We start from the raw sequence: 27,701 nt of genomic DNA on the forward strand, positions 1-27,701 counted from the left end.
GTTTTACTGGATAACACCTGTGTTAAAGAGTGTTGTGACAAGAACAGTGATTTGACTCGACATCAGATTCACTCGCTGAACCGAATTCATTCATGGGATCACAACAACGCAGACTTGTGAATCAATGGATCGGTGAATCAGTGAATCGGATCGAACGCAGTGAACAGAATCAAGCTTGAATCGTCCCTCTTTCGCGCAGGCGCACTGACGAGATTCGCTCTAGCTTGGACTGTTGTGACGCTGTGGTGGGTTTCGCTCTGCTGGCGATTTGTGCAGGTAGGAGGGCGGGTGCAGCACCACCAACAACACAGCAATTACTAGCCATCTTAAATCAGGGACCCTCAAATGGGTCAGCGGGGGAGAGGGGGGGGGGTGTTGACCGCCGTGGGCCGGTCGCTTCTCAGACGCCTTTAGCAAAGACGGACAGGGCTGTTCAGAAGCCAGTGCGCGTGTTTGCACTATAAGCGTGATCTGCTGTGTGTGTGTGTGTGTGTGTGTGTGTGTGTGTGTATGTGTGTGTGTGTATATTCAGGAATATCTGAATGTGTAGTGCGCTGTTTATTATGGCCTGGATGTGCAGTGGCATGGGGCAGTGGACAAAACCCCTATTGCCCAGTTAGCATTACATCACATAACTGCATCATATGTGTAGCTTTTGTTATCCAGAGGACGTAGAAATACAGTATTAGGTGATTTGGCATGGGGGGGTGGGGGGGGTGGGGTGGGGTGGGGGTTGGGGTGGGGGGTCTTCATATCATTGTAATAATACGTGCTATTCTGGCCATTGCTCTGCTTTAGAGACATGAAGCCTGTGATTCATTTAGCTGTTATGTAATTAACTGCAACTGCTTGCTGCATTATGCATGCAGTTATGCATTGGGCAGCATGCAGTTTGTGCACGTATGCATTGTGGGCCAGAGTTATGACCGGAGGCCTATTTGGAAACTTTGGGATAACTATAGCATGCTTGTTTAGCATGCTTATGTGGAACCTAAGATATAACCTGGGATATAAATAAGGCCATGGAGAGCCAGACAAGACAAGCAGGGGTCACAGGGTAGTACTGAGAATAGTTCTGGGGTAACAGGATAATTTCATGTCGGAGCAATCCGGGTAATTTGTGGTCGGTATGAGCCTACATTCATCAGACACTAATCAGTCAACTGTCAGACTCTCTTTAAGCCATGCCGCTTTGCCATCAGCAGCCAGAGTCCAGGAGAGCACAACTCTCTGTGCCCTCTCCGGGTGGGTAGCAATGCTGGCCGGCACAGGCGTCTGTTAGATGATGCAGTGGTGCTAGAGACCTGCGGCTTGAGAAGAGCAGTGGCAATGGCAGTGGAGGTGGCTGGCTTTGCATGTATCAGAGAAGAATTGCCCTATGGAGGACATAGTTGTCTTATAACTGGCCTTAAGCAGGAGAATCGTTAACAAACGTTCACCTTTTTCTGGAAAAATGACCCCCTTAATTCAGGTTCCACAAACTATGGCAGTTTCTGGTTCGCAAAGCCTCTCAAATGTGTCCAAGGAGAAATAAATATGTGCTCCAGACTGATTCTGATCAAAATTGCAAGACTCGGCTGTTTAATGAAAAGTCGTCTTCATTGGAGTCTCATCTCGTCTGAAAACCTTTTGCTTTCAGTTCTTCACAGACAAAATGGCAGTGGAAAAGCGGCTGGCGTATTCCATAGTGCAGTTCCTCAGAGACCAGACACACCGCGGCTCACTAAATTCAGATGAACAGGAAAGCCTCGAAGGTAGGCCAGACTCATGTTTTAAACATTGCAGGTCAAAAAAAGTGGCAGCTACTATTGAGCCTGAAGACCCTGAGCCTTTGAGCCTTTGTGACCTTGGATCTGAACCCTGTAAACTGGAGCTTTGAGTCTCCAGTCTCATATTTATCAGATTTGTCAGAGTAAGAAGACAGATCTAACATCATCTCGTCTCTTCAGATCCAACCCAACACCTGGTTTGACTAATCAGTGCTTCATTAAGTTGAATCAGGAGTGCTTCCAGGTTCAGGTCTATGTTAATGTTCATTATTATTTGTTCTAATAGTCCAGTTGCAGTCAGACGTCATTTTTACAAAAATATACATCTTCTGTATGCAGTGTACAGGTTTCAGAACATCCCCATACCATGATGCTACCCCCACCATGCTTAACAGTTGGTACACAGTGTTCTTGGGGTTGGATGCCTCATCTTCACTCCTCCAAACATCTTTGTCTCATCTGACCGTAAACATTTCCTCCAGAGAGGAATTCTATTTCTTTTTCCTGTTTATTTCTTTAGAGCAGGGGCTTCTTTTTTTGGAAGGCAACTTCTCAGTCCAAATTGATGTAAAACCCGATTGACTCTAGACAAGGATACTGGTGTTCCAGCAGCTTCCAGTCCATGGTAGGCCTGTGGCTTGATGGTTCTTAAAACGCAACTGGGACGCACCCAAATCCCTTTTGTATGAGAGCACAGTGCCAGGTACCAGCATTAGTCAGTGGTTTATGATCACTTACAGGAAGTTAGGAGACCTTGGCAGGTTAAACTACTTTTTGGAACTGTCAGCAGCAATGAAATAATCACATAAGTGGGTGTTTGACCCTTTGTTTGACCCTCTGTGTAAAATATTAACCCTGTGTCAATTTCAGAAAACCCTGCAAAGTTTTTTTTTCTATTGAAGTAGAACATTGTCAATCATTCGGCCCTATTCATGTTCATGAGTGTATTTACAGAACTGTATATGGTGTTTTTGCATGCACAGACTCACTTACTGCTGAGATTAACAATTTACTTTGGTGCCTAAGTGCTGTGTGTCCAGAAGAAGACCTCACAGGTGTTTCTTGTCTTCCTGTAATAGTTGCAATACAATGTCTGGAGACCACCTTTAAGATCAGCTCGAGTGACTGTCACCTTGCAGCTCCACAGCCCCTCAGAGAGATCTTTCTGAACTCCCTTCTTAAGGTAAACGACACATATCTCATCCTACATATAATTAGCATAAACGCTTAACACCACATTTACTCAAAACTACATCACATGCTCATACTCACTCAGTGGCCAGTTTAGGAGAAACACCTACCTACCTTGTACCTTGTATTTACACTTTGCTGGTGTACAGTATACAGAGGCTGTAGCCCATCTGTCAATGCACAGATTGTGTTAGCCATCCTCTAGTCCTCCATTAGTGGTTAGTGACTGGCCACAGAGCTGATCTTGCATGGATACATCTTAGCAGTGCCACTGATGTATGTAAAAACCTACCATACCATTGGATCTGCTGTGCTGAAAACAGTCCACTCCACCACCCAGATAATACCTGGTCTGCTGTCCCCAAGCCAGATGCTGACCAATAATGAATGGGGTAGAGGGGGTCTGATCATTTGTACAGCAACGGATGGGCTACAGTTTGTAATTGTACACCTCAGTAGAGGAGCTGTAAGGCAGGCGGAGCTCATAAAGTGGTCAGAGAATGGACATGGAGGGGAGGAGAGTGTGTGTATTAGTAGGGGTGTACGTATATATGGGATTTGTGGGCAGATGCTGATATGTGATATTTGTTGTGTACATACCTGTGGATACAGATACACATTAGGATTATATCTACCTAGATTAGGGCCAAGTTCATTCCAAACCAGGGGTGGTCATAATATTCTGATATGACTGTTTACATTGTATATATCACAGTTGTAAAGCTCACATTGTATGATCACATGTGCATATTCTCATATCTGAATCTACAGAATGATATTGTGGCATCACAAGAGACGTCTCCCTCTCCGGAGGACATAGAGAGGGCTGAGCAGCTGAAGAATGAAGGTACGTGGTGCTCACTTTATTTTCTGAATGCGAGAACTCAGTGAGTAGTCAGGTTCTGGTGTTCTAGATAGGTGTGTAATGTAGGAATGTAAATCACGATGCAAACATGTGTGGCCAGTACTGCATAAGTTAAGCAGGTACAATAAACAGATTTCCTTCGTACATTTCATTGATCATCAGGGAACAATCACATGAAGGAGGAGAATTACAGCTGCGCTGTGGAGTGCTATACAAAAGCCATCCATCTGGACCAAAGAAATGCTGTGTACTACTGCAACAGGTGGGAGAAACTCACAGAAACCAGAGCTTCATGGCCAGAATCTGGAATACTTAGGATTAGACTTTGTCTCAAAGAAAAATATCAGAGCTAGAGAAAGGTTTAGATGATGTTTCATTAATATTGATTTAAATTTCTCTACAAAATGCTGGGTTTTTTCTTTGTTCTTAGGGCTGCAGCACACAGTAAACTGGGAAATTACACAGAAGCTACTGGAGACTGCGAGCGGGCGATAGCTATCGATCCGACATACAGCAAGGCCTACGGAAGAATGGGGTGAGCAGCTGTAATTATATTAGTATAGATTTATTATGTAGTTAAAGAGTGCACAGCATACAGCGACTAGAATATAGACTTGTAGTAATAGTGCTTTATTTAATATGCCATGCACCAACGGATTCTTTTTGGGTTTGAAGACTGGCCCTGACGTCCATGAGCAAGTATCCAGAGGCCATCTCTTACTTTAAGAAGGCACTGGTACTAGATCCTGAAAACGACACCTACAAATCCAACTTGAAGGTCGCTGAGCAGAAAAAGAAGGAAGCATCGAGTCCTGTGAGTAGAACAGTCTCTAATCCTGAATGTATCCAAGATAATTCAGAAAATAAGATCATTTTTTATGATAAAACATTAAAAATATATTTTATATATGATAAAAAGCTAAACAATAATATTAGCATCAAGTTATCCTTTTTGCTAAGTTATCGGTTTTGTTTTTTGTTGGTTATTTATTTTTTATTTTATTTTTTTTTTTACTTCAAATCGGCTATTGGCCATGTTACAGCCGGCCTGTAGAAGGCTGCAACATATAAAAGGGAAAACCCCCCATGAATAGATATAGATACAATTAACTTTATTGATGGCTATCAAAAGCGAGTTAAGAGTCAGTTGTCTTTGGTGGATATGGATCATCACTCTTGATCCGAGGCCATCTAGGGTCTTCGGGCTCTGCAACTGAGACCATATGAAATAAGTGACAAAACACAGTATCTCCTGCAGAGATTAAAATTAAGGTGGCCAGATGGTCAATATTAAACAATCCAAACTATACCTTGAGAGCCAACATCTACCATCTCTCCTGGGAGTCTAACCTGGATCTGAGCGAGAACACCACTGCTACGTCTCAAGTCTCTTAGAAACCGGCATGTCCCCATTTACCCCAGGTGCATCCCCTAATCACTGCACCTCCCACCTTGTAGCCATATCTATTCCACTAGCAGCCAAGAGGAGACACACAGGGTCATAACAGCCATTAAAGATTACATATAGTTCATTCATTTTATGTTTATTGTTTGTAATTTGTGTCCACAGACAGCCGCAGGACTGGGTTTTGACATGGCTAGCCTCATCAACAATCCAGCCTTCATTAGCATGGTAAGAATGGTAGGCTGTGTTTGTGGACACCCCTTCTAATGAATGCGTTCAGCTACTTTTAGTTGCACCCAGTGCTGACACAGCTTGTCTAGTCCCTATAAAGAAGTACTGCCAGAAGAAAGTAGACTCTTAAGCTCTTAAAATATGAAGTTATTGCCATTATGCCTAATGCCAGCCATGAGGTAGAGGGGTGTAAAGCCCCCCAGCATTGAGTTGTGGAGCAGTGTAAGAAATGTGTTCTCTGAAATGATAGTTGGTGCTCCATCTAACACCTTTGGGATGAGCTGGGGAGTTGGGAATGAGGTGGTGTGGTGATCATCCAACATTCTGACCTCACTAACACTCTTGAACATCAATGCTCTAAGTAGATCTTGTAGAAACCCTTCTTCCCTGGACAGTAGAGACAGTTACTCCAACAAAAGAAGGATCAACTCTTTTTAACAGCCTTGATTTTGGAAGAAACTATGAAAGAGCTAGTGTCCCAATACTTTTGTCCATTTAATGTATATTTGTGTAATTATTAAAATAACCCAGCTATCTGAAGCTGGGAGCATTGTCTCACCCACTGAACCTCAATTTTCTTCTGCAGCAGGATTAGTGACATACAGTATCAGTGAGGGTTAATATTGTAATTATTGTTTTATAATTATTGTTATTATAATTCGGGCATTTAATAACGAGGAGCACATTGTCTTTGAATGGGCAGCTCTGGAATCCTCAGCGTGGTTGGAGAAAGTCACAGCTGTTGTTGGGTCTGAATAAACAGCATTGTTGCATCATAAATAGAGAGCGGTGTTATGTAACTGGAAGGCTGTGTCCAGTTGTGACCAGACTACTGAAAGAATGATCTATGGGGTGATTGTACCCAGTAGAATGCTGGTAGATGAACTGCCAAGTCAAAGCTGACCTTTTGGCATATAACTAGACTCGAACTAGTTCAAGCCAAAGATGTTGTTTCATGATACAAGACATGGGACACAATAAAATATCTACAGTCTACAGTGGAGTTACCTCAAATACCTCAAATACTTTCCTTCTTCCTCCACAGGCGGCCAGCGTGATGCAAAACCAGCAGGTGCAGCAACTGTAAGTGCAGCATGCTGACGTCTTTGCTTATTAATGTTTAATAATCTATTTTTTAACTCATCTAGAATACGGATTATGTTACACATATAGTCAGATCCATAAGTATTTGGACAGGTGCATATTTTTTCAGTACACAGCTTCAATGGATTCAGAATGAAGCAATTATGATGTGATTAAATTGTTTTTTTTACTTAATTTTATCCACAATTGCCCAATCCACTGTTTAAGATTCACCCCCATCACTTGCAAACCTCCCAGCACTGGGAGGGTGAATACTAGCATATGCTTCATCACTAATGCATCAGCACTGGACAGCCAACACGCTCGGGGGAAAGCACCTGGTCCCCAGCTCTGATACATCATCTAATAGACGCCTGTGCAGGCCAGCATCATGCTGGGAATGATAAGGGGAGTGAGCCTCACCTACCAGTTGTGCTCTCTCAGGCTCCGGCTGCAGACTGCCACTAAAAGTAACAGGATGAATCCTGAAGTAACTTGAGACCTTCAAAAGCCAAGAAATGTACTATTCCTAAATGGAGGACTCAGTCACCTGATCTCAACCCAGCTGAGCAAACAAGCAGCATCTGAAGGCCTGGCCAAGCACCTCAGCAGATGATACTCAGCGTTTGGTGATGTCCAAGGGTTCCAGACTTCAGGCAGGTTGCAAGTATTCCATCCATCCATCTTCTTATGCGCTTCTTTCTGGCCAGGGTCACGGCAGCTTAACCGGCATTATTGGACGCAAGGCCGGAATACCCCCTGGACAGGTCGCCAGTCCATCACAAGGTACCCCACACAACCACCCAGGGCCAGTTTAGTGTAGCAAAGTTCACCTACCATGTGTGTTTTTGGGAGGCGGGAGGAAACCCACGCCAACCCGGAGAGAACACACCAGACTCCTCACCGACAGTGACCAGAGTGAAGATTGAACCCACTGGCCCAGGCCCCTGGAGCTGTGAGACACAAGCACTACCTGCAGTGCCACCATGCCAACTCCAAGCAGTCCAATTACTTTTGAGCTTCTGCAAATGAACAGACTGTAGAAATTGGCTATAATTCCTAAACGTTTAACTTAACGTTGTTGGTAAACCCCTCGAATTAACGCTGAAAGATTGCCTTATTTCAAAGTAGGTAGTATAGGTAGTATACAGACGCAAAACTACAATAATTGTCTTGCTGTCCAAATACTTATGGACCTGACTGTAGTTTTAGAAATAGTAGACATTACTTCGTCAGCATTAAATTGTATTGCTCAACTACCATCGCTCAGATGCCTCAGGGTCTGCTTACCGGCAGTCATAGATGTAAAGCAACCTGGGAATTCTGCAATGTGTTTTCCTCCTGTCATGCTCTCTCTGGCAGAATGTCAGGAATGATGTCAAACGCCGTTGGAGGGCCAGCAGCAGGGGTTGGAGGCCTGTCGGATATATCCAGCCTCATTGAAGCGTAAGCACCTACATTGCCATGTCTGTACTACAGCACTAAAAGCTGTACATATGGTTACAGTAACGCAGTGTTTCCCACACCCAGTCCTTATTAATGTAGTCTCCCCAAACCACTTGTAGCTCACAGAAACAAACTGAAGTAGGTTGCGTAATAAAAACAGTAGCCGCATGTAGCCTAATGTTAACATAAGAACAAACATACTAAATGGACAGAAGTATTGGGACACCTGCTTTTTTATTGTTTCTTCTGAAATCAAGGCTTTTAAAAAGAGTTTATCCTGATTTTGTTGGAGTAACTGTCGCTGCTGTCCAGGGAAGAAGGCTTTCTACTAGATTTTGGAGTAGCACTGCTGTGAGGATTTGATTGCATTCAGCGACAAGAGCATTAGTGAGGTCAGGATGTTGGAGGACCACCACCCCACCTCATCCCCAACTTGCCATTTCATCCCAAAAGTACTGATGGAGCACCATCCTTCATTCCAGAGAACACAGTTGCACTGCATGGTACCAATAGGTTTATGTTAATCTGCTCCAGGGAGTCCTATTCTATTGGCAGTATTTTACAGGGCATTATCTACAGGAACTAGACAAGTCATGTGTTTGTCTGCATTTGCACATCTGTGTCAGCAATGGGTGCAACTTTAAATGGCAATATATTCATTAGAAGGGGTGTCCACAAACATGTGGGCATATGGTGTAGTCCCACTATTATGAGTCAAATTTCAGTTCTGTATTTCATCCTTTTTGCTAAATGCAATCAACTCCTCACAGCAGTGCTCCAAACTCTCGTAGAAAGCCTTCATTCCCTGGACAGTAGAGACAGTTACTCCAACAAAAGATGGTTTCAGAAGAAACAATAAAGAAGCAGGTGTCCCAATACTTTTGTCCTTATCGTTTAGCTCCAGTGTCTTGGCTGATCGGTTGTATTTGGGATAGGAGGAAAGTTGTGCAGGTTTGGTTTTATGCTGAACTGTTCCTGTAAGCTTTCTCAAATGAGACTGGTATTCCTGGGAGGTATACGCCCATCTCTCTCTCTCTATCTGTCTGCCTCAGGGGTCAGCAGTTTGCCCAGCAGATCCAGCAGCAGAACCCAGAACTGATTGAGCAGCTGAGGAACCACATCCGGAGCCGCTCTTTCAGCGGCAGTGCTGAGGAGCATTCCTGATCATTCCACAGGTCTGGCCCAGCTCAGCACACACACACACACACACACACACACACAGTACAGACACTTCTGAAACTCTTAATATTAATAGAAACTCTAATGTCTAATAGTCTTGCTTATGTCTGTAGTTCTGTCCATGTTTATAGATAACACTGCACCATACAGTGTCAGAAACCACATAAGCAAGTCTAGACATTATGGCACTGTGCCAAGTCACCTGCCTTCAGTCACCTATGGATAATTTGAATAGAAAAAGCTAATCAGCATGTATATGTATATATAACCTCAGTCAAACACTAATATTAGAATAAATATTAGAATATTAGTCTAATAACGTAGTACTGTGTTCATTAGAACATCCCCAAAGCTCTCCTCATGTGTTCTCAGTCTAGTATTATTTAGAGTTCTCCTCATATCAACACCTGGTTTGGTGGTAAATCAGGGCTTATTGATGGTAAATCAGGTGAGCTGCTGCTGCTGCTGCTGCTGCTGATGGAGTTGAACACATCCTCCACGCTGTGCTGGCTGGACTGGAGGGGGCGTCCAGGAGAGACCTGGAGGAACCGAGCTCTGTTCTTCAGACTAGCTCACAAGATCTCACTACTTTCTTCAAAATGAGAAGCTCTTGCTCCTTTTTACTGGATTTATGTTCACCTGCATCTGTTCTAATAAGATCTGGAGGTTTTACAGTACAACTCTCTTAATGCTGAGAGAAGCCCTTTTAAATAATGTGCTCAGGTGCCCAAAACCCTTAAGCACCGTACTGTATCTACTGGCATTAGCCATGTAGCTCCAGTGCAAATCTACAGAGGCACATTTTAAACAACAAGCATGTCTTTGCTCATTATGTCACTCCAGCGTTGAAAACGTGGTGTAAATGCGGGAGGCTGAATGAGATTCTTGGCTGTGCACACTGTTGCTGTGTAGTGCAGTGTAGTGACAGTGACTGGTTTAGGAGTCTTTTGATGCCCTTTTCATTTGTCCTGTATTTCTCCTTGCAGGACCACATGAGAGGAAGAACCGAGGCGAGGCGGGTGGAGGAAGCGGAGAAAGAAAGTCGTGAATGCAATCTCTACACCCATTCTTTCAAATCTGAGCACTGGCAGAGCTGGAGTGAGGAGAGGGAAAATGGGGCCAAGGCACTTTACAGGGACTGGGGCTTCCGTCCGGGAGGGAGGCAGAGGAAACAAGTCTGAAGCTCCTTTCACACTACACCACTTCCCCCACCACTGCCCTGCTGTTTATGGCGTTCCAATGTTGGAAGGATCTAAGCAGTATTTTAGGAATTTGGTGGAATAATGTGGGAGATGTTCAGATCATTTAAAGGGTCCATATCATAAAAAACACCCAACAGTTCCTTGCATTTAATTTGTATTTAAACACAGATATATTTTCAAAACATGCTCTTCACTCCGCCGTCCACGTATGGAAATGAAGCCCGTTTTGTGAGTTGTCATGTTTGTGATTTCACAACCATGAAAACATTTACATATAGCCACCTATCCACGTTAAAGCAGCATTATGGAGGGTTGATATTTCTTGCTCCTAGGCTCCCCCTATCGTCAGGAAGTGTAATACCAGTTTTAAGGACATGCTTTACACATGCATTTCTGGACAAGCTGGGGGTGCCTACATACTACAGTCTGATGTGGCATCAGGAGCGCAGTCCCCCAGTGCACTTCAGTTAGGGTGCTGCATTCAGCTCTGTTGGACTACAAACGTGCCTAAATGCTGAGAAAGACACCCTGATTCTGACGTCAACCAATAGAAACGAGGATGGGTGGGCACAGGCAGATGGTAGATGAAATGTATTCTTTCCCAGGTCTGTACGAAGCCAGATTGGTAGAATATAAAGACTTGCTGTGTCGCACCGCCCTCATGGACAGCTGGCATCTGAAGGTAAAGAAGCATGTGGACTGAGGTGGTAGAGTAATATTACAGGGTTCTACACAAATATGACACAAATATGGGGTTACGCAGATCTGGCAAGAAGTCTCGTGCAGCTCCACTAAAGTTTCATAGTGCAGTAGCAGCGTTCCAGCCCAGAGTAGCAATGACAGAGACACCCCTCTCCCTATCTCAATCATTCCCAGGCCAGAACGCTGCTACTGCACTATGGAACTGTGGTGGAGCAGCACAAAACCTCTCTCCTGAACCATGTTTCGCTGGTAATTAGACAAATATTAGTCAAAAATCCTGTAATTTTATTCTACCGCCTCAGTCCACATGCTTCTTTACCCTCAGATACCAGTTCTGTATCTCTCAGCTTGTCAACAAATGCACCTATACAGCTGTCCCTGCATGATTGTATTTACTGCAGTGGTGTAAAAGTGAATTACACTCCTCAACTGTAGGGGGAGCACAGGAGCAAAAAACACCAGTTCTCACATAATGCTGCTTTAACGTGCCATAACCTTTGTAAATGCCACATTTTATGGTACATTCCACAAACACACAGGAAGTGAGAATATGGGCCCTTTAAAACACTGTGGAAAGTGAAGCAGTGTGAAAGGTTCCTCAAGCGTGAGAGTTCGTAGCTGGTGGTGTGTGCAAGGAGATAAACCATCCTTTAACTAACTGTACTCAGAGAGAACCACCATCCAACACAGCAGGCTGGTGATCTTTCGTGCTTCTCTATATTCGTGCGTAGGTTTATGTGCCAGTCCTCTGCTCTTTTCACGGCTACGCCTGGCGGCGACACATCAGGGTCGAGCGTGTGTCAATTCCATTTTAACATTCAATGATTCATTATTGATTTCGTGCCTATCGATCGTTTATCTTTGGGTCATGGTCTTAGTCCTTGGTATACGAGGAATTTTAACATATTAAGTGATCCGTTTTACTGCACTTTATGTTCATTTTAGGAACAAATGAAACATTTTGTGAATGATTTAAGAGAAACCTGTTCATATATGTGACTTTAGCTTCACTGGAATTCCACCGTTTATTTATTTCACAATGAGGGAACAAATAATGTGGCAGGAATGAGCATTAGTCTCTCAGCCTAATTTTTTCTGCATGCTCCATGATCTGATATTTGTAGTCAGATGTGTAATTTAAGCTTAAGAGAAACTGCGTGTAAACACTAAGCGCTTTAATGTTTGTCTGGAAAAATAAAAGAACAAAAACAAACAAACAAATAAATGTGTCTTGAAATCGCTGATGACTAAAAAATGCTTAATTCAGCATGATCTGAGTGACCATGGAAGGAGTGCTTCTCTTGCATATTTGTATATATATTACAGAATATGAACCTCCTTCCCTCTGTTAAGCCTTCTGTATTAGCTGATATGGAAGTGTGTGTGTCAGGGTGTTGGGTTACTTATACAAGCCTGTCGTTGTAAGTTAGCTCGTTTATTCACATGTGAATGAAGACACTTAAAATGAAGGGCTTTAAAATAACATTCTAAAACATGATCACTTCATAGTGTAAAAAGTGGTAAGATGGAGCACAGAGCTTGGTCCTTTCAGATATAATAGCATAAGAATAGCGTTAAAGTGCAGGAGGGGAGAAGCTTCAGCTTTCTGGGCTCAGGTAGGGGCACACCACACACACCTGCGCGATGTCGTCGTACTCGTACGTTCTTTTTAGGAACGTATCGGTGAGCCTCAGGCCAGATATACTCTGAAATGAAAGGAGAACAGATCAGCATCTGCATAAAACAAACACGTATACACCATGTGCAGTAAACAGGTAGAGGGGCTACATATATGGTCACTGTCTGACAAAAATCTTCCCAAAACCTTATTAACTTTCAATGAAAGTCAATGTACTATTGGTCCATTCATCATGAACGTCTGACACAATGTAAATAACAACTGCCAGATTCACACTCAGTCAAAAAATTACAAACAGCAAAAATAGAATGGAAAGACAGACAGACTGACAGACAGACAGGTTTGGTGTCAGACATTTGCTTACTTTTGTACAGGAGCTACACTATATGGACAAACGTATTGGGACTACTGCTCATTAATTGTTTCTTCTAAAATCAAGGGTATTAAAAATGATAATGATGATTATATTATTATTAATATAATAATAATAAAAGAAGAGTTTATCCTGTCTCTAATGTCCAGCAAAGGCCGCCTACTAGATTTCGGAGCATTGCTATGAGGAACAATTTAGGAATAATCAAATGGATGGAATAAGGAACTGAAATTTGACTTCCGACAATCGTGGAACTAAACCATATGTCCAAATGTTTGTGGACACCCCTTCTAATGAATGTATTGGGTCACCTGAAGTTGAACCCATTGCAGGCACAGATGTGCAAAGATGCGCACACAGCTTGTCTAGTTCCTGTAGAGAAGTACTGCCAATAGAACAGAACTCTCTGGAGCAGATCAACATGAACCTATTGGCACCATGATATCTAATGCCAGGCGTGGGTTAGAGGGGCATAAAGCCTCCAGCATTGAGCTGTGGAACAGTGGAACTGTGTTCTCTGAAATACTTCTGGGATAAGATGGGATGGTGTTCATCCAATATCCTGAATGCAATCAAATCCTCACAAAACTTTACCAAATTTCTTTAAAAATCACCTTGATTTCAGAAAAGACAATGAATAAGCAGGTGTCCCAATACTTTTGTCCATATAGTGTAGCTGACTGATGTCTACTAGCAAGAAAATATTGGCTGAAGAAGCTGCGAACACAGTTAAACATATGGCTGAAGCTGGTTGTTACCTGTAGGCCCTGGACGGAGGACAGGAGTTTGAGGGGGATGGAGAGTGAGGCACTGGGGCTCAGTTTGCCTAGCTGTCTTCCGGACACACCACACCAGTGCACGGACCTGGTGTTGCACATCTCCAGCACCAAGTCCATGGTTCGCTCGCTGGGAAACGGACATGCAGCTGGTTTACTCATGTTCATGCTTAACACCAGCGTCACAACTATGAGATCCACCAAGGGTAAATCGATTGGCCATACCTGCAGTTAGTGATTTTACAGGTGATGTCAAAAGGTTCCTCGAGGTTCACTGTGTCTGGAATGAACTCGAGCGAGAGCCGCACGTCCCCGTAACCAGGAGCCTGCGGTAAGAAGGGAAATAGCTTCATAAGTAAGTCAGTAGGTTTTTAGGTCCAACTGTAAAAGCAGGTCCTCCAGCAGGATGTACCATTCTCTGCAGCTGGCTCGTCTGTAGCCGGCCTCTCTCCCCTAGGTTGGTCTTCCACACAATGTCCAGTTTGCCTATTACTGTCACCCCTTTAATGACCCCAGCCTTCTCCGCAAACTCTGGCTTGGGCTTCAGGCAGTACAGGTACTGCCGTGTGTCCATCGGCTGCAGGTACGACATCTTCCCAAAGGTCGATTCACCGCTATTAGCAAGCAAAACGAGTTAATGAAAAGAAAGCAAGTGTTAAGAGTCAAATTAATCCACACAGTCTATATTCAGCCTTCAGCAGATAAGCCCCGGAATGAGGTACAATACAGGGTAGCCAATCAGAGCAGAGGTCATTTACATATGAGTGTTACAGTATCAGAAACAGGGAAAAGATGGACAATGTAACAATGATGTGTGCAGCTTAAGCCTGTTGCCTGGTCAAAAGGGTGAGGCTGTTTTTTCTAGGTGGTTGCCGTGGTGTTGCAAGGTGGCCGCTATAGTATTCCATGTAATTGCAATGATGTTGTTAAACGAACGCTATGCAATTGCTTAGTGGTTGCTAGGGTCTTGCTAGGTGGTTGTTTGGCAGTTGCTATTGTATTCAAGGTGGTTGCCATGGGTTGCTATAGTATTCAAAGTGATGTTGCAAGTAGTATGCGAAGGTGTTGCTAAGTGATTGCAAGGTAACTGCTATCATATAGCTACCTGTTTGCTATAATGTTGCATAGTGGTTGCTAGGCTGTTGCTAAGTAAGTAGTTGCAAGATAGTTGCTATAGTATCTAAGGTGGTTTTTACACTACATGGACAAATGTTTTTGGACACCTGCTAGTTTATTGTTTCTTTTGTAATCAAGGGTGAAAAAAGAGGGAATAAGGGTTTCTACTATATTGAGGATACCTGCTGTGAGGATCTGAGGATTTGATTGCGATCACCAACAAGAGCAATAGTGAGGTCAGGATGTTGGATGATCACCACCCACCTCATCCCAAACTCCCCAACTCATCCCAAAATAATGGATGGAGCAGTGTTTCTCAACCCTAGTCCTGGAGGCACTCTGCTCTCCACATTTAGTGCCTTCCCTGCCCCAAACACACCTAATTCAACTAATCGGCTCATTACCAAGCCTTTCAGAGTTGCAGGGTGTGTGTTCAGGGTGGCCCCAGGACCAGGGTTGAGAAACAACGTTCTAGACAATATACACCTCCAACCCAATAGGTGTTGCTAGATATTTGCTATGGTATCCCAGGCAGTTACTAGAATGTAAATGACATAACTATATCAGTATACCATAATAACATAATTAAAACCAATATGGAGGCAAAAAACTGCTGCCAAGTGTTTCTAGATTTCTCAATAATTGCAGTAATTCTCACAGTAAAAGACAATAAAGCCTTTACTTCTCCTTTCCTGAAGTCACTGTGTTGAGTTCGGTAACGTTGTACATCATGGAAGGTTCCAGAGACACTTTCTCCATGAACATTGGAGACGTGGTGATGTTCTGGATCTGCGCCTCCAAGAAAACCTCATCTGTCTGCAGGAGGTAAAAGTCATCTTAGCTGGTCTGGACTATTGTGCAACGCAGGGAGACTAATCATAGCTACTTCATTTGGCCTCTCGTTGATTTTGAATGTCAGACAGTTTCATCGTTGTGCTTTGGGGCACCATGTTCTGGTGGGTTATGTAAAAAATCCACAGTGTGAAATTAAAGCCTCTCAGAGAACGATGGGTATCAATTTATATGAAAGCCAAAACCCAGCCTGAACACAGCATCCGTATGATGCTGGAGGCTGAAATGTGCATTACAAGAAATGCAATAAAGTCTTCGTTATGAATATCAGACGATTTCAAAATCAAGTTCCAGGCCAGAATAAAGCAGCTGAAGCCCTGTTAATGTCAGAGAGATGGATTAGTATGAACTGCACTGGACAGGCATTACCAGCTGAGGTTAGTTCATGCCTGCAATTTGAAGTCTGGAGATGAACTGAGAAAAATCAGACCTTTGAGAGAACTGTTGTTATTGGTTCAGCATAAAGCACAATTTCAGGCCAAGCACAATCAACCAGAAAGGAAGGGAGAAAATAATTAATTGAATAAAACCTTCAATGGTAAAAATCCCAGTCAACAATGCTGTACTTTATCTGTGTTAATATATACTGTGCTGCTTATTTTATATTATTATTATTATTTTTTTTAATTGTACATTCTGGTTTAAGATGTAAACAAAGTATTCAGTGTGTTTTGATGTGAAACAGCATCTTTTCCAAACACAAAAATACAGTACTTTGCAAAATGCCCCCTTTCCTCTGAATTCCAAATGACATTTCCACAGATTCTGCAGCCAGTTGTTTTACTGTAAACCAATAAAGTCCTAAATTTCCAGTCAAAATATATTATTTTTACGAAAAGCAATGAAAATGGTAACCTTATTTGGAGTGGTCCTTTATAGATAATTAAAAAAAAACTCTCAACAGAGTATCAGTAACAGCAATTAAGCATCTGAATACAAAATCTTACAGATGTTCTGATGCATTTCTGACACTCAGTAGATTTACAGTCAATCTGTTTCATCAAGTAGATGTAATATCTTACTTCTTAACCCTAACCCTGGGACTATTCCCAACACTTATCCTGGCCCTAACCCAAACCTTACCCTCAACCCAAAACCTAATTCTAACCCTTACCCTAGCCCCTTAACCTCAAGATAAACCCTAATCCTAACCTTAACCTCAACCAAAACCCTAATACTAACCCTGGCCCTTTAACCTCAACCTAATACCCTGATCCTAACCCTCACCAACCAACATCACTTTAATTTCACTATAATACTTTAAATGGATTCAAAAAGACCAGATCTCTCAAAACTATCAGACACCAATGTTTCAGGCATCAGGAAGCATCTGGTCCACTGTGAACATTTCTTTAGAATAGAGTGTTTCACATCAAACCCATCTAAGTGACTTAATTTACATATTAACCATATATTTATGCAGAAATTTGCCCCCCCCCAAAAAAAACAACATATTTTTGATTGACATCTATCAAAACATCTGCACTCATCTATAATGTGTAAATATGTACTGTTGATTTAGTCTGACGACATTCCCCAATCAACCAACATTAAGCAATTTATACTGCTGCACTGATTTGATAGCAAACCCACTGTAGCTGATTTAGCTGCACACCCAGTCAGGTTTAGTGGTTTCCCCATGTCGAGCTGATTTAGTTCCGTAGCCACACGATTGCATTTATAAGATGAGATAGCAAGAGAGCAGAAGCACTGAGAGGTGAAAAAGGGAAAACAACAAAAGAGCCATTTCAAGAAACTGTCTCGACTGATGTTCACTTCACATTCTGGACATTAGGACTTTTGTTGTTTTCCCTTTGCTTGTTTTATTGGCTCCACAGAGAGGGAAAAGGAAATTAATTAGGCTGCAAAAAAAGGAACTGTGCAATGAGAAAGGAAAGAAATTACCACAGAACTGAGGTCACTCTAATGGAGAAAATAAAACACAAACATTAGAAATGTGAGGGTTACATGCTTAAGAAAAATGCAAATGTCAAAATGTGTTCTTCTCCAAGCATGGTAACAATACTGCTGAACTAAACCCAAAAACTGCTACATGTGCAAGGATAGGAGTAATGAAACAGAACCACGACCATTACAAAGCAAAATATAATGGATGATAAAATAAGATGGATATTCTACAAGCACAGCTCTTCTGCAAATACATTTAGGGACTGTAATTGGAGCATAAATGCAGGTTAAATGGTGTGTCAAAAGAACAGAAAATGAAAAATATGTGGACAGGTGCAGAAGTGCTACTAAAAGCAATTAGGACAGGGTTGTTGTGTATGGGTATTTACAATCTAGATACTGGATAGATATAGATGAGACATAAACACAAGCTTACCTCGGCATTGTAGAATTTGGTCTTCACATCCAGAGGCTTCAGAACCTGGTTTAAAATAGAATTCAAACTGAAAGATGAGCTGATGTCTGATTCTCGCTCTTTAGAATCCATACAGAAGTGATATATTATGAGGTTTACACCCCAAAGAACGTCCACCACTGAAACAATCAATTCAGCTCTCACTCTATTTAGTCATTCTGTTGGTAACTGCAGCCTTGCAAAGTGTGTCTGATCTAATCCCCAACTCTTTCTTTGGTTTTGTAAAGCAGTCAGAGAGATCACTCGTCTTCTAAAATGTGAAGCACTGGTGTTAATTACCGCCCGCTCTGACAACACCCTGCGACATTGTTTAAGAGTGAGAGCTGTGGACTGACCTCTACATCTACAGTCTTATTTTCTGCAGTGCAATATGATGGACGGCACAATGGTCGCTGGGTATGAGGCAGATATACAGTGAGGAAAATAAGTATTTGAACACCCTGCGACTTTGCAAGTTCTCCCACTTAAAAATCATGGAGGGGTCTGAAATTTTTCTTTGGTACATGTCCACTGTGAGAGACATAATCTTAAAAAAAATCAGAAATCACAATGGATGATTTTTAAATAATTATTTGTGTGTTACTGCTGCAAATAAGTATTTGAACACCTGCCAATCAGCAAAGATTCTGGCCCTCAAAGACCTGTTAGTCCGCCTCTAAAAAGTCCACCTCCACTCCACTTATTATTCTAAATTAGAAGCACCTGTTTGAGGTCGTTAGCTGCATACAGACACCTGTCCATCCCACACAATCAGTAAGACTCCAACTACTAACATGGCTAAGACCAAAGAGCTGTCCAAAGACACCAGAGACAAAATTGTAGACCTCCACAAGGCTGGAAAGGGCTACGGGACAATTGCCAAGCAGTTTGACCTCTGTAATTGCAAACAAAGGTTACTATACCAAATATTAACATTGATTTTCACAGGTGTTCAAATACTTATTTGCAGCAGTAACACACAAATAAATTATTAAAAAATCATACATTGTGATTTCCGGAATTTTTCACAGTGGACGTGTACCCAAGATGAAAATATCAGACACCTCCATGATTTCTAAGTAGGAGAACTTGCAAAGTCGCAGGGTGTTCAAATACTTATTTTCCTCACTGTATATGCCATTGTAATACCCTGTGTCATATTTCTCTATTAAACACAATCCAGTTGACCACCTAATGCAGAAAGTCTTATTACACACTAAGGTGCTACCTCTGTACAAACTGTGGGGCCCACTGGTGGGTTAGGCTGTTTAAGGGGTTACAGAAAGAACGAGCTGTACATACCTGAAATTTGAAAAACTTCCTAAAGTACAGTTTGTCCCCTGACTGAGTGGTGTAGCTGACCGCACAAACCAGACTGGAAGATAAAACACTCAGTGAAAATGACATGCCTATGTAATTGTATAGCAAAGTAACAGTAACATCTGTAGGCGTTTAAGGCTTCAACACCAATCCACCAAGAGCAGCAGGTGCTTTTCAGTATGGGTTCCAAAATTGTGGCAGGATTACGATCTGCGTTTCCTGCTAGCTTTATTACTTAAGCATTTCCAGCATTAATTACAATGTTTTATTACTATCTATTACAGTGTTACAACTTGTCTTACATGTGGGTTCCGATCTCCTTGACTTCATGGTGGATGACATCATCGATGCAGCACTCGGGTTTGAGCTCTGAGACGGCAGAGTTTGACGCAGACAGGTTTAACCTCTGAGAGCTGGTCTGCAGGTCAGCCTGCCCACAGTAAAGCACAGTTGGCCAGTTATGAGCATGTAAATGTGTTTCAGTACTTTGCTCAAGGCTGCCCAAAATATATATTGTAAAACTGTTATTGTGATTTTAACATTTGTACTGCTGATTTTACAAAAGGCTACAATGTGCAAGAAAAATTTATTTAAAAATATTTAGCTCTTCCCTTGGAAATATGGGAACTATATCTATAGATACTGTTAATGTAATGTAATTGCATTACCTTTGCAAAAACAGCAAAAAGAAATTGATCATTGAACAATGTTTGTAAGGATTCAATTCCTACTGAGTAAAATGTTGGGACAACCTATTCCCTACTAGCTGATAATTCCCCATTGGCTGAAATAACCCCAATTACACATGTCCTAAAACGTTCTACCAATCTCTGACATTGAACGGGGAGAAGCTTTTTCCCACTCCTCCATGCAGAATTCTTTCAGCTGTGTGACGCTTAAGGGTTTTCTTGCATGTAAATTACCCACAGCATCTCAAAAGAATTAACACCGCGGGGCGTATTACACACTTATATTCAGTAACTACGGGGTCTTCTATACAAACTGGTGGGGCTATTCTTTGGTAACAGAAGTTTGTAATAACACTTTTGGCAGACTAAGGGGCCACAGGCCATTTAAGGGGTTAAGATCCAGGCTCAGACGTTCCATTTATTTCCGTTAAGCCAACTTTAGTTCATTTATTGAAATGTTTTTGGTCATTGTCATGTTGCATGGTCCACCTTTTGGACAGATATTCTCATACTGTCCCCAAGCACCCTCTAATACAATAAAGAATTCATAGTGGACTCGATTATGGAGAGCTTGCCAGGCCCTGCTGCAACACAACTGCCCCAAAGTATGACATTTCCACCTTCATGATTTACAGTTGGTATGATGTTCTTGTGCTCAACTACTGTGTCTACAGCTGATGCACTGCCCTTTTTAGGCATTTAAGTAGTAATAAATGTGGGAGTGTCCTAACTTTGTCCTCACTTTCTGTTCTGTTTCTATCCTTCACTTTTCTTCTTAAATATTTTTATTTATTTTTTCAATTTTGTAATTATAATTTCTTCAGTTGTATGTGTTTATTTAGTTATGTTACCTCCATCACTTAATACTGTTAAAATGAAGATTAAATGTCCAGATGTTTAAATATGTTAAAAAAAAAAAGACCACGGTTCTGTTAGCATCCAGACTAATCCCCAGTTCCAAAGTGTTTCTGTGGAAACTTTAAAGAACCAAGTTGGTAATTTAATCCAATTAATTATATTTGGGTCAAAATAATGCCTCCCAATCTTCCAGTACATGGCTAATAGCCAGTATATTGAGGCCAATTGCAATCAAACTATGTAGCAATATAATCAGAATACTAAAGTCTTGTCCACATCATGCAGCCCTGCTGTGTATTGCCTTTGTTCTTACCTTTACTAGGATGTCTTTGACCACTTGGCTGCTGTCATTGTGCACGCTGATATAACTCGAGAAGGTCTCGCCAAGAAAAATATTTCTGTGCAGGAGAAAGAGAGAGTGCACATACTGAGAGAAGCTGAAATAGACGCTGTGGGCAAGAACAGCTTCAGAATACAAGGACAGACTTAAAGGGGCTAGGTTACCAGACACAGGCGAAGCCCAGGCTAGACTAAAAGTGGGAAAAAATTTTACAGAACACCCTCCATAGGTCTGACACAAAACAAACGACCCCAAATCAATTGGTGGACAAATCTCCCCATGACGCTCTTCTGGAGAACGCTGCTGTTTAATCAAAATGAGATCTCATAAATGACATCTAACTGATTAACTTAATTTGATCTAATTTAATTATGAATTATTAAAGTTGATTATGAGGAATTGTGCGAAATAAGATCTGTACACTGTCTGAACACATTCAGACTGACAGCACTTCAACATTATGCAGTTACTACAGGCATGTTAATGCAGACAATTCTCATAATTAAAAACATTATTGCTGACTGAAATTGGAGTTATCTCGTATTTTTCATAAGAAATCTTATAATTCACCTTACTAGAGCAGTGTAGTGCACTTATGTCCTTCCCAAGATTAGTTATGTGACTTCATTATTTTTATAATAGCATGCTGTATAATTGCTTGTGATGATTTTAATATACAGTATAATAAAAAAATATGAATCTATGCTACTGTTTACATTTTTTTCTTTTTTAATTCAAGAGACTGAGATGTTGTGGTTTCACTAACTACATTTCCCTTGATTTTCTGCACAAATTACCAGCAATAACATCAAAACGTAAATTTAATAAAAGTAAAATATTTTTTTTTTATGTTTGTCATAAATCTGATTGATTTGGTCTACTTTTAGTAATATTATTTTGATTCATTTTAGTCTGTTGTACACAAATTAAAGTAGGTTTAATCCAAAGACCAAAATATGAGTATAATACAGTTGCACTTTAAATTATTCAACCCAAAAATGCTACATTTACAAACTTGAACCCCATTAAAAACCTTTGGTGGGATTTGAAGAAGGTGGTTGCAGCAGCAAACCTAAGAATATTCGTCAATTGGAGGACAGCGCCCATGAAGAATGGGCTAAGATTCCTTAGGACTGCTGCCAGAAGCTGGTGTATGGCTATACATCATGTTTGCAGCAGGTCATAACAGCAAAAGTCTCAAATAATTGTGAGACTGCAGTCATCATTAAAGTGATACTCTGTGTTGAATTTGGAGAAAGCACTGTTCTATTAGTTGTGCCGGGTTATTCAAATTGGTCTTGTTTGATTGGTTTATTGCAACAGCTGAAATAATAAATAACAGCTGAAAGTTTGCAATGAGGGTTGAATCATTTTGATTGCAAGTGTACAAACAAAGGCTTTAATGCCAAGGGCAGAACTGCAGAAGCAGTAATGGTACTGTTGTCTGACTGGTAAACAACCACCAATCAATTTAATCTTAATATTATTTCTAAATCAATATGCACAGAAATCTTTTACCCAAAATTCTGTGGCAGCGTGAGCATCTCCCCAAGCATCAAGGTCTCTGCCCCTTTAATAGTAGATGGATCTTCCCTCATGAGACGACTGAACAGGTCACCTGGAGATAAACGGAGGTTAGGGTAAATAAGATCTGGTCTGAGTCAAAGGAATACACTTACAACAGGGGCCAAACCTTTATCTGATTAATGATTCTGAATAGTGACTTAAGTAGGCCAGAACCTTAAACTGATTTATGGTAGAGGAAAAAGATATGGCTCTCTACATTCAGAGAATTTCAGGTCTGATCAGCGGCCAACATTGCAGAGCTTTGCCCAGTGAGTGACAGGCTGACACAGTTAAACTGTATAGTATGGCAAAGTCATTTGATATGATGTCAAAGGCAAGGTCTGGACAATTTACGACCTATATAAGTTACAGTATACATTTAGCCGAAGTCTGCAATTACTAAATTAAAGAAAACAGTAGCAGGCATAGCATGAGACAAGGCTGGCTTCAAACCCACTCCATTTACTTTATCTTTCCACTATCATGTTCTCCTGGTTCATCTTGATTTATAGTGGAATATGCCCCACTCTCATTTTGCCCCCTCATATAAATAGAGGGTCTACGAAGAAGTGTCGCGATGACATATGGCTCTGGAACAGTGCCGTTAATGGCTGAATATTGTGTTTCAGAGGTGCTGGACTGTGGCAAGAGAGAAAACAAACATTATAAATTCTTGTTGGGTCTGCAGGTTATATTCTGGGCTACAGTCATACCAGAGGTTTCATTCCAATTTCGCTAACAGGCAATAAAAGTAGTTAAGTGTGGTGTCAAATATAAAAGATAAATATGTCACACCTCCTAGCGGTTGTAATGAAATCACTCAATCTCGTATAGAGATTGTAGGGCCAACTGCTTGTCTTTATCATTGCTTTCCAAAATACAAGCGTTAATTTTTATTACTGTAATTATTATAGACATTATGAAGGTGTAGATTCTCTCTGCCTGTCTCATATGATATGTATTATATTATATTTATATATTACACAGAAAAAGGGTCACCAATATAAACTAGAGTTGACAACTACAGTATACTAATAGAGCAGTGGAGGCTCGATGGTTAGAGCACTGGAGTACTGATTACAGGATTACAGGTTTTGATACCTAGGTGTGCTCAACTGCCGCAGTTATGCCCCTGAGTCAGTCTTCTAAACCTCTCTGTTCCAGGAGCACATCAGCATGGCTTTCTAAGCTGGGTTATGCGAGGGAAAGAATTTCATTGTGCTATACTGTACTCTAAGTGTATTAGTATGATGCCAATGACAATGCAGTTGTTCTTTCTTACCTGGAAGGTCTCGGTCCTCACAGGTCACAGGCATATTAGTGAACAGTGTGGGTTTGGTCAGCCGCATCACTAGAAAACAAATTGTACATTTTAATATGTTAGCAAAATATACAGATGCAAACTGTAAATTTGTAAAATCTAAAAAAAAGAGTCTGGGCTGTAGAAACACACAATTAGCCATTTAAAGGTAAAGGTAAAGGTAAAGGTGCACGTATTTGTCACTGTACAGCGAAATGTGTCCTCCGCATTTAACCCATCTGGTAGTGAACACACACTCACACACACATGTGTTAGGGGCAGTGAGTACACACACACACCCAGAGCGGTGGGCAGCCAACTCCAGCGCCCGGGGAGCACAGAGGGTAAAGGGCCTTGCTCAAGGGCCCAACAGTGGCAGCTTGCCGAGCCCCGGAATCGAACCCACAACCCTGTTATCGATATCCCGGCGCTCTAACCGCAGATTTAGACTACCATACCACATTTTCCACAACACAACAGACATGAATCCTGAACCTACAGTAATTACACACTTGTCCTGACACACTCAAAACAAAAGAAGCCCTCATACTTGCAACCTTTAAAAGACACCAAATATGTTGATCCTTTTTTTTTTTTACTTGTACTGTTGAAAGTGTTATCTTTATTTTAAGCCAAAATGATCCAAAAGAGTCTAATAAATTCCAGTTCTTACACTGAGGTTCTTTCACAATGTACAAAATCTTACAATAGTTTTTTTGACTTCTGCTAAGTTGTAATGAATAAAAAAAGAGCCAGCGGTGGAATATCAAAATACATACTATCAAATTACAAATGACTATATTTAACATTTAGCAAACTGTGCTGCATCTGGGCTGCATCCGGTTCCGAGCCTCTTTTGAGCAAGCTAGTGGCGACAGTGGCAAGGGAAAACTCCCTCGGATTAAGAGGAAGAAACCTTGAGCGGAACCAAGACTCAAAAGAGAAAGCCATCCTTCTCATGTTGACCCCGGATAATAACAATAAGCAAAACAGGAATAAAAACAACGATAAAACAAAACTGAATTTAGAGAAAAATGGCAAATGTGCCATCAAAGCCATACAAGATGAAAATGTGAGCGAGATGTTGACGTCTATGCAGATAAACAGAGGAGAGGATGAATCAATGCAAGGCCCTAAAGCAGGACAGCGAGCAGCAGGGTAGTGGAGAGCCGGGTCTGGCTTAAGTGCTTAGAGCTAAAACTAGGAGATGTGGATGCCCATCTGGGTCTAATGTCACATCTAAGATCACGATTTCAATACAGTATTGCAAATCAAAAGAAAGGATGATCAAAACAGTGCAATGAAACTGTAGGGATGCACCATGGAATAATATCGGAATCAGCAGATAACCCCTGTAAAAAATCAAGATGCATCGATCCAATACTAGGATCGGATATCGGTCCCAATATTAACAAAATTAGCTGGATCGGGTATCGGATAATTAGGCCGATCCATGGAACCAATCCTTTCACTTTAATTTGTTGGTGTGAGACTGCACTAAATGTTTGCTTGTTTATATTTGACCAAGTTACTTATTTATTCTCAGGTTCAGCTGCTAGATTTTACTTTGAATTACTGTTTACGCTAAATATTTACTTTTTATATATTTTACGAATATGACTCCTTTTTTATTTTGAATTTAAATGCTGTGTCCTTCACAATTGCTTATTTTAGTGACAAATAAACAGCAATTTAGTACATTTATATCTATGTTAATTTGTTATATTTGGTTGGTGTGGCGCAACAGGTAACACCACTACCTGCCAGTGAGCTACCACACCACGTGGGAGACTGGGGTTCACATCCCAGTCTGGGTGACTGTGCTGTGCTACACCAATAGAGTCCTTGGGCAAGACTCCTAACACTACATTGGCCCTCCTCTGTAATACGAGAACCTTGTAAGTCGCTCTGGATAAGTCTGCTTGTTTTACAAAGTTAGTAAAGTAATGCGTTCGTCAATCCTGATGCCTTAAGTCTCTCCCACATGGTGAGGTATTCGGTTTATTAATTCAACAATGGTATCGGATCGGTATCGGGTATCGACCGATATGCAAAGTTTATGAATCTGTATCGGTATCGGAACTGAAAAAGTCGGATCGGTGCATCCCTAGTAAAAAATGATCAGCATCGGACAGAGGAGTAGCTACGACTTTACTGAACTCCAGTAGAGCTGGACGTTTAGCTGACGGTATGTATACAGATTGCAGTTACGTCCCTGTAATGCTCAATAATACTATAATATATGAATGGTAAAATTACCCAACGCTACACAGGATTGTGTGACCGACTAGGCCACGAATATCCAACGGCAAGCAATACCAGGTCTAAATATCGGTCGATATTGCTATATTACTGAAGATTTCTTGTTAAGGTAAAGGTGCATGTATTTGTCACTGTACAGCGAAATGTGTCCTCCACATTTAACCCATCTGGTAGTGAACACACACTCTCACACACACACACACATGTGTTAGGGGCAGTGAGTACACACACACACACCCAGAGCGGTGGGCAGCCAACTCCAGCACCCGGGGAGCAGAGAGGGTAAAGGGCCTTGCTCAAGGGCCCAACAGTGGCAGCTTGCCGAGCCCGGGAATCGAACCCACAACCCTGTTATTGATATCCCGGCGCTCGAACCGCTGAGCCTGAGTACTATACATTTGCAAGTCATATATATATATATATATATATATATATATATATATATATATATATATATATATATATATATATATATTTTTTTTTTTTTTTTTTTTTTTTTTTTTTTACCAGCATTCATTTTCATAAAAAGATAGTCTGATTAGTTTGCTTTGTAGAAAAAACGCCTGGAGTTGATTGTCAAAATTATAACATATTAAAAAGTATCGATATTGTGGTATCGATTCGCCCAGCCCTGCAGAAAAAACAGGCTTTAGTAAAGCCATAATAGCTAAATTTCATTATTTTAGAACTAATATACATTTAAATAGTCGTAGAATTGTCCTAAGTGCTTTTCTTACACCGTGTTAATCGACATTTGTGGCTAAAAGCGATCTTGGAGCTGACATTCCCAAGTTGCAGCTGCTTGTTATTCGAACTCTCCGTTCCACCTTAAATGGTGCAGTAGTGACATTCTAGCGCCGCAGGCGCTAGAATGTCACTACTGCACCATTTAAGGTGGAACGGAGAGTTCGAATAACAAGCAGCGGTGACAGCGATTTCCCCACTAACACCGTCTGAATTCACCGTGCAGGTAAAAACAGCGGCATAGGCTAAATGTTAACATGCAGCTGAAGTGTTCATGAAGCAGACTGAGCGCTGAATCTGTACCTTTCAGAGCCAAAAGATGCTCCTGTTTAGCCTGATTCACATCCATCTTGGCTGATGGTAAACCCGACTGACCTTTCGCCTGCATCAGCTGAGGATGGAGAGCAGGGAGGGACAAAACGCGTTTTCAC

The 27,701-nt window shown here is 41.4% G+C and overlaps 2 protein-coding genes across 3 annotated transcripts; one reads left to right on the forward strand and one right to left on the reverse strand.

Moving 5' to 3' along the window:
• Window positions 1-208: 208 nt before the first annotated feature.
• sgtb (small glutamine rich tetratricopeptide repeat co-chaperone beta) lies at window positions 209-12,292 on the forward strand. Its single transcript, XM_072658302.1, has 12 exons — window positions 209-276; window positions 1,640-1,754; window positions 2,849-2,952; window positions 3,732-3,807; window positions 3,988-4,087; window positions 4,256-4,360; window positions 4,501-4,639; window positions 5,396-5,458; window positions 6,507-6,544; window positions 7,907-7,990; window positions 9,043-9,165; window positions 10,156-12,292. The coding sequence occupies exons 2-11, from the start codon at window positions 1,655-1,657 to the stop codon at window positions 9,152-9,154; spliced, it is 921 nt and encodes a 306-aa protein (XP_072514403.1). The 5' UTR covers window positions 209-276; window positions 1,640-1,654; the 3' UTR covers window positions 9,155-9,165; window positions 10,156-12,292.
• trappc13 (trafficking protein particle complex subunit 13) lies at window positions 12,100-27,659 on the reverse strand. 2 transcript variants are annotated; one of them, XM_072658300.1, is made up of 13 exons: window positions 27,574-27,659; window positions 24,247-24,315; window positions 22,917-23,016; window positions 21,372-21,456; window positions 19,814-19,941; window positions 19,494-19,566; window positions 18,174-18,218; window positions 17,735-17,752; window positions 15,660-15,793; window positions 14,274-14,475; window positions 14,087-14,187; window positions 13,844-13,991; window positions 12,100-12,779 (listed from the first exon to the last, which is right to left on the reverse strand). In XM_072658300.1, exons 1-13 carry the CDS (start codon window positions 27,656-27,658, stop codon window positions 12,672-12,674), a joined length of 1,296 nt encoding a protein of 431 aa, XP_072514401.1. In that variant the 5' UTR covers window position 27,659; the 3' UTR covers window positions 12,100-12,671. The 2 variants fall into 2 exon arrangements, with proteins under 2 accessions (XP_072514401.1, XP_072514402.1); XM_072658301.1 differs by lacking the exon at window positions 17,735-17,752.
• Between the last annotated feature and the right edge of the window lie 42 nt (window positions 27,660-27,701).

Source organism: Salminus brasiliensis, chromosome 16 (genome assembly GCF_030463535.1).
Source record: "Salminus brasiliensis chromosome 16, fSalBra1.hap2, whole genome shotgun sequence".
Lineage (NCBI taxonomy): Eukaryota > Metazoa > Chordata > Actinopteri > Characiformes > Bryconidae > Salminus > Salminus brasiliensis.

Coding starts and splice junctions, on each gene's coding strand:
- sgtb (XM_072658302.1), top strand. CDS start 1,655: ATGGCAGTGGAAAAGCGGCTGGCGTATTCCATAGTGCAGTTCCTCAGA. Junction 2,953..3,731: donor TTCTGAACTCCCTTCTTAAG/GTAAACGACACA, acceptor CTGAATCTACAG/AATGATATTGTGGCATCACA. Junction 3,808..3,987: donor TGAGCAGCTGAAGAATGAAG/GTACGTGGTGCT, acceptor ATTGATCATCAG/GGAACAATCACATGAAGGAG.
- trappc13 (XM_072658300.1), bottom strand. CDS start 27,658: ATGCAGGCGAAAGGTCAGTCGGGTTTACCATCAGCCAAGATGGATGTG. Junction 19,942..21,371: donor TCAAAGACATCCTAGTAAAG/GTAAGAACAAAG, acceptor TACTGTGGGCAG/GCTGACCTGCAGACCAGCTC. Junction 19,567..19,813: donor AAGGAGATCGGAACCCACAT/GTAAGACAAGTT, acceptor TTTATCTTCCAG/TCTGGTTTGTGCGGTCAGCT.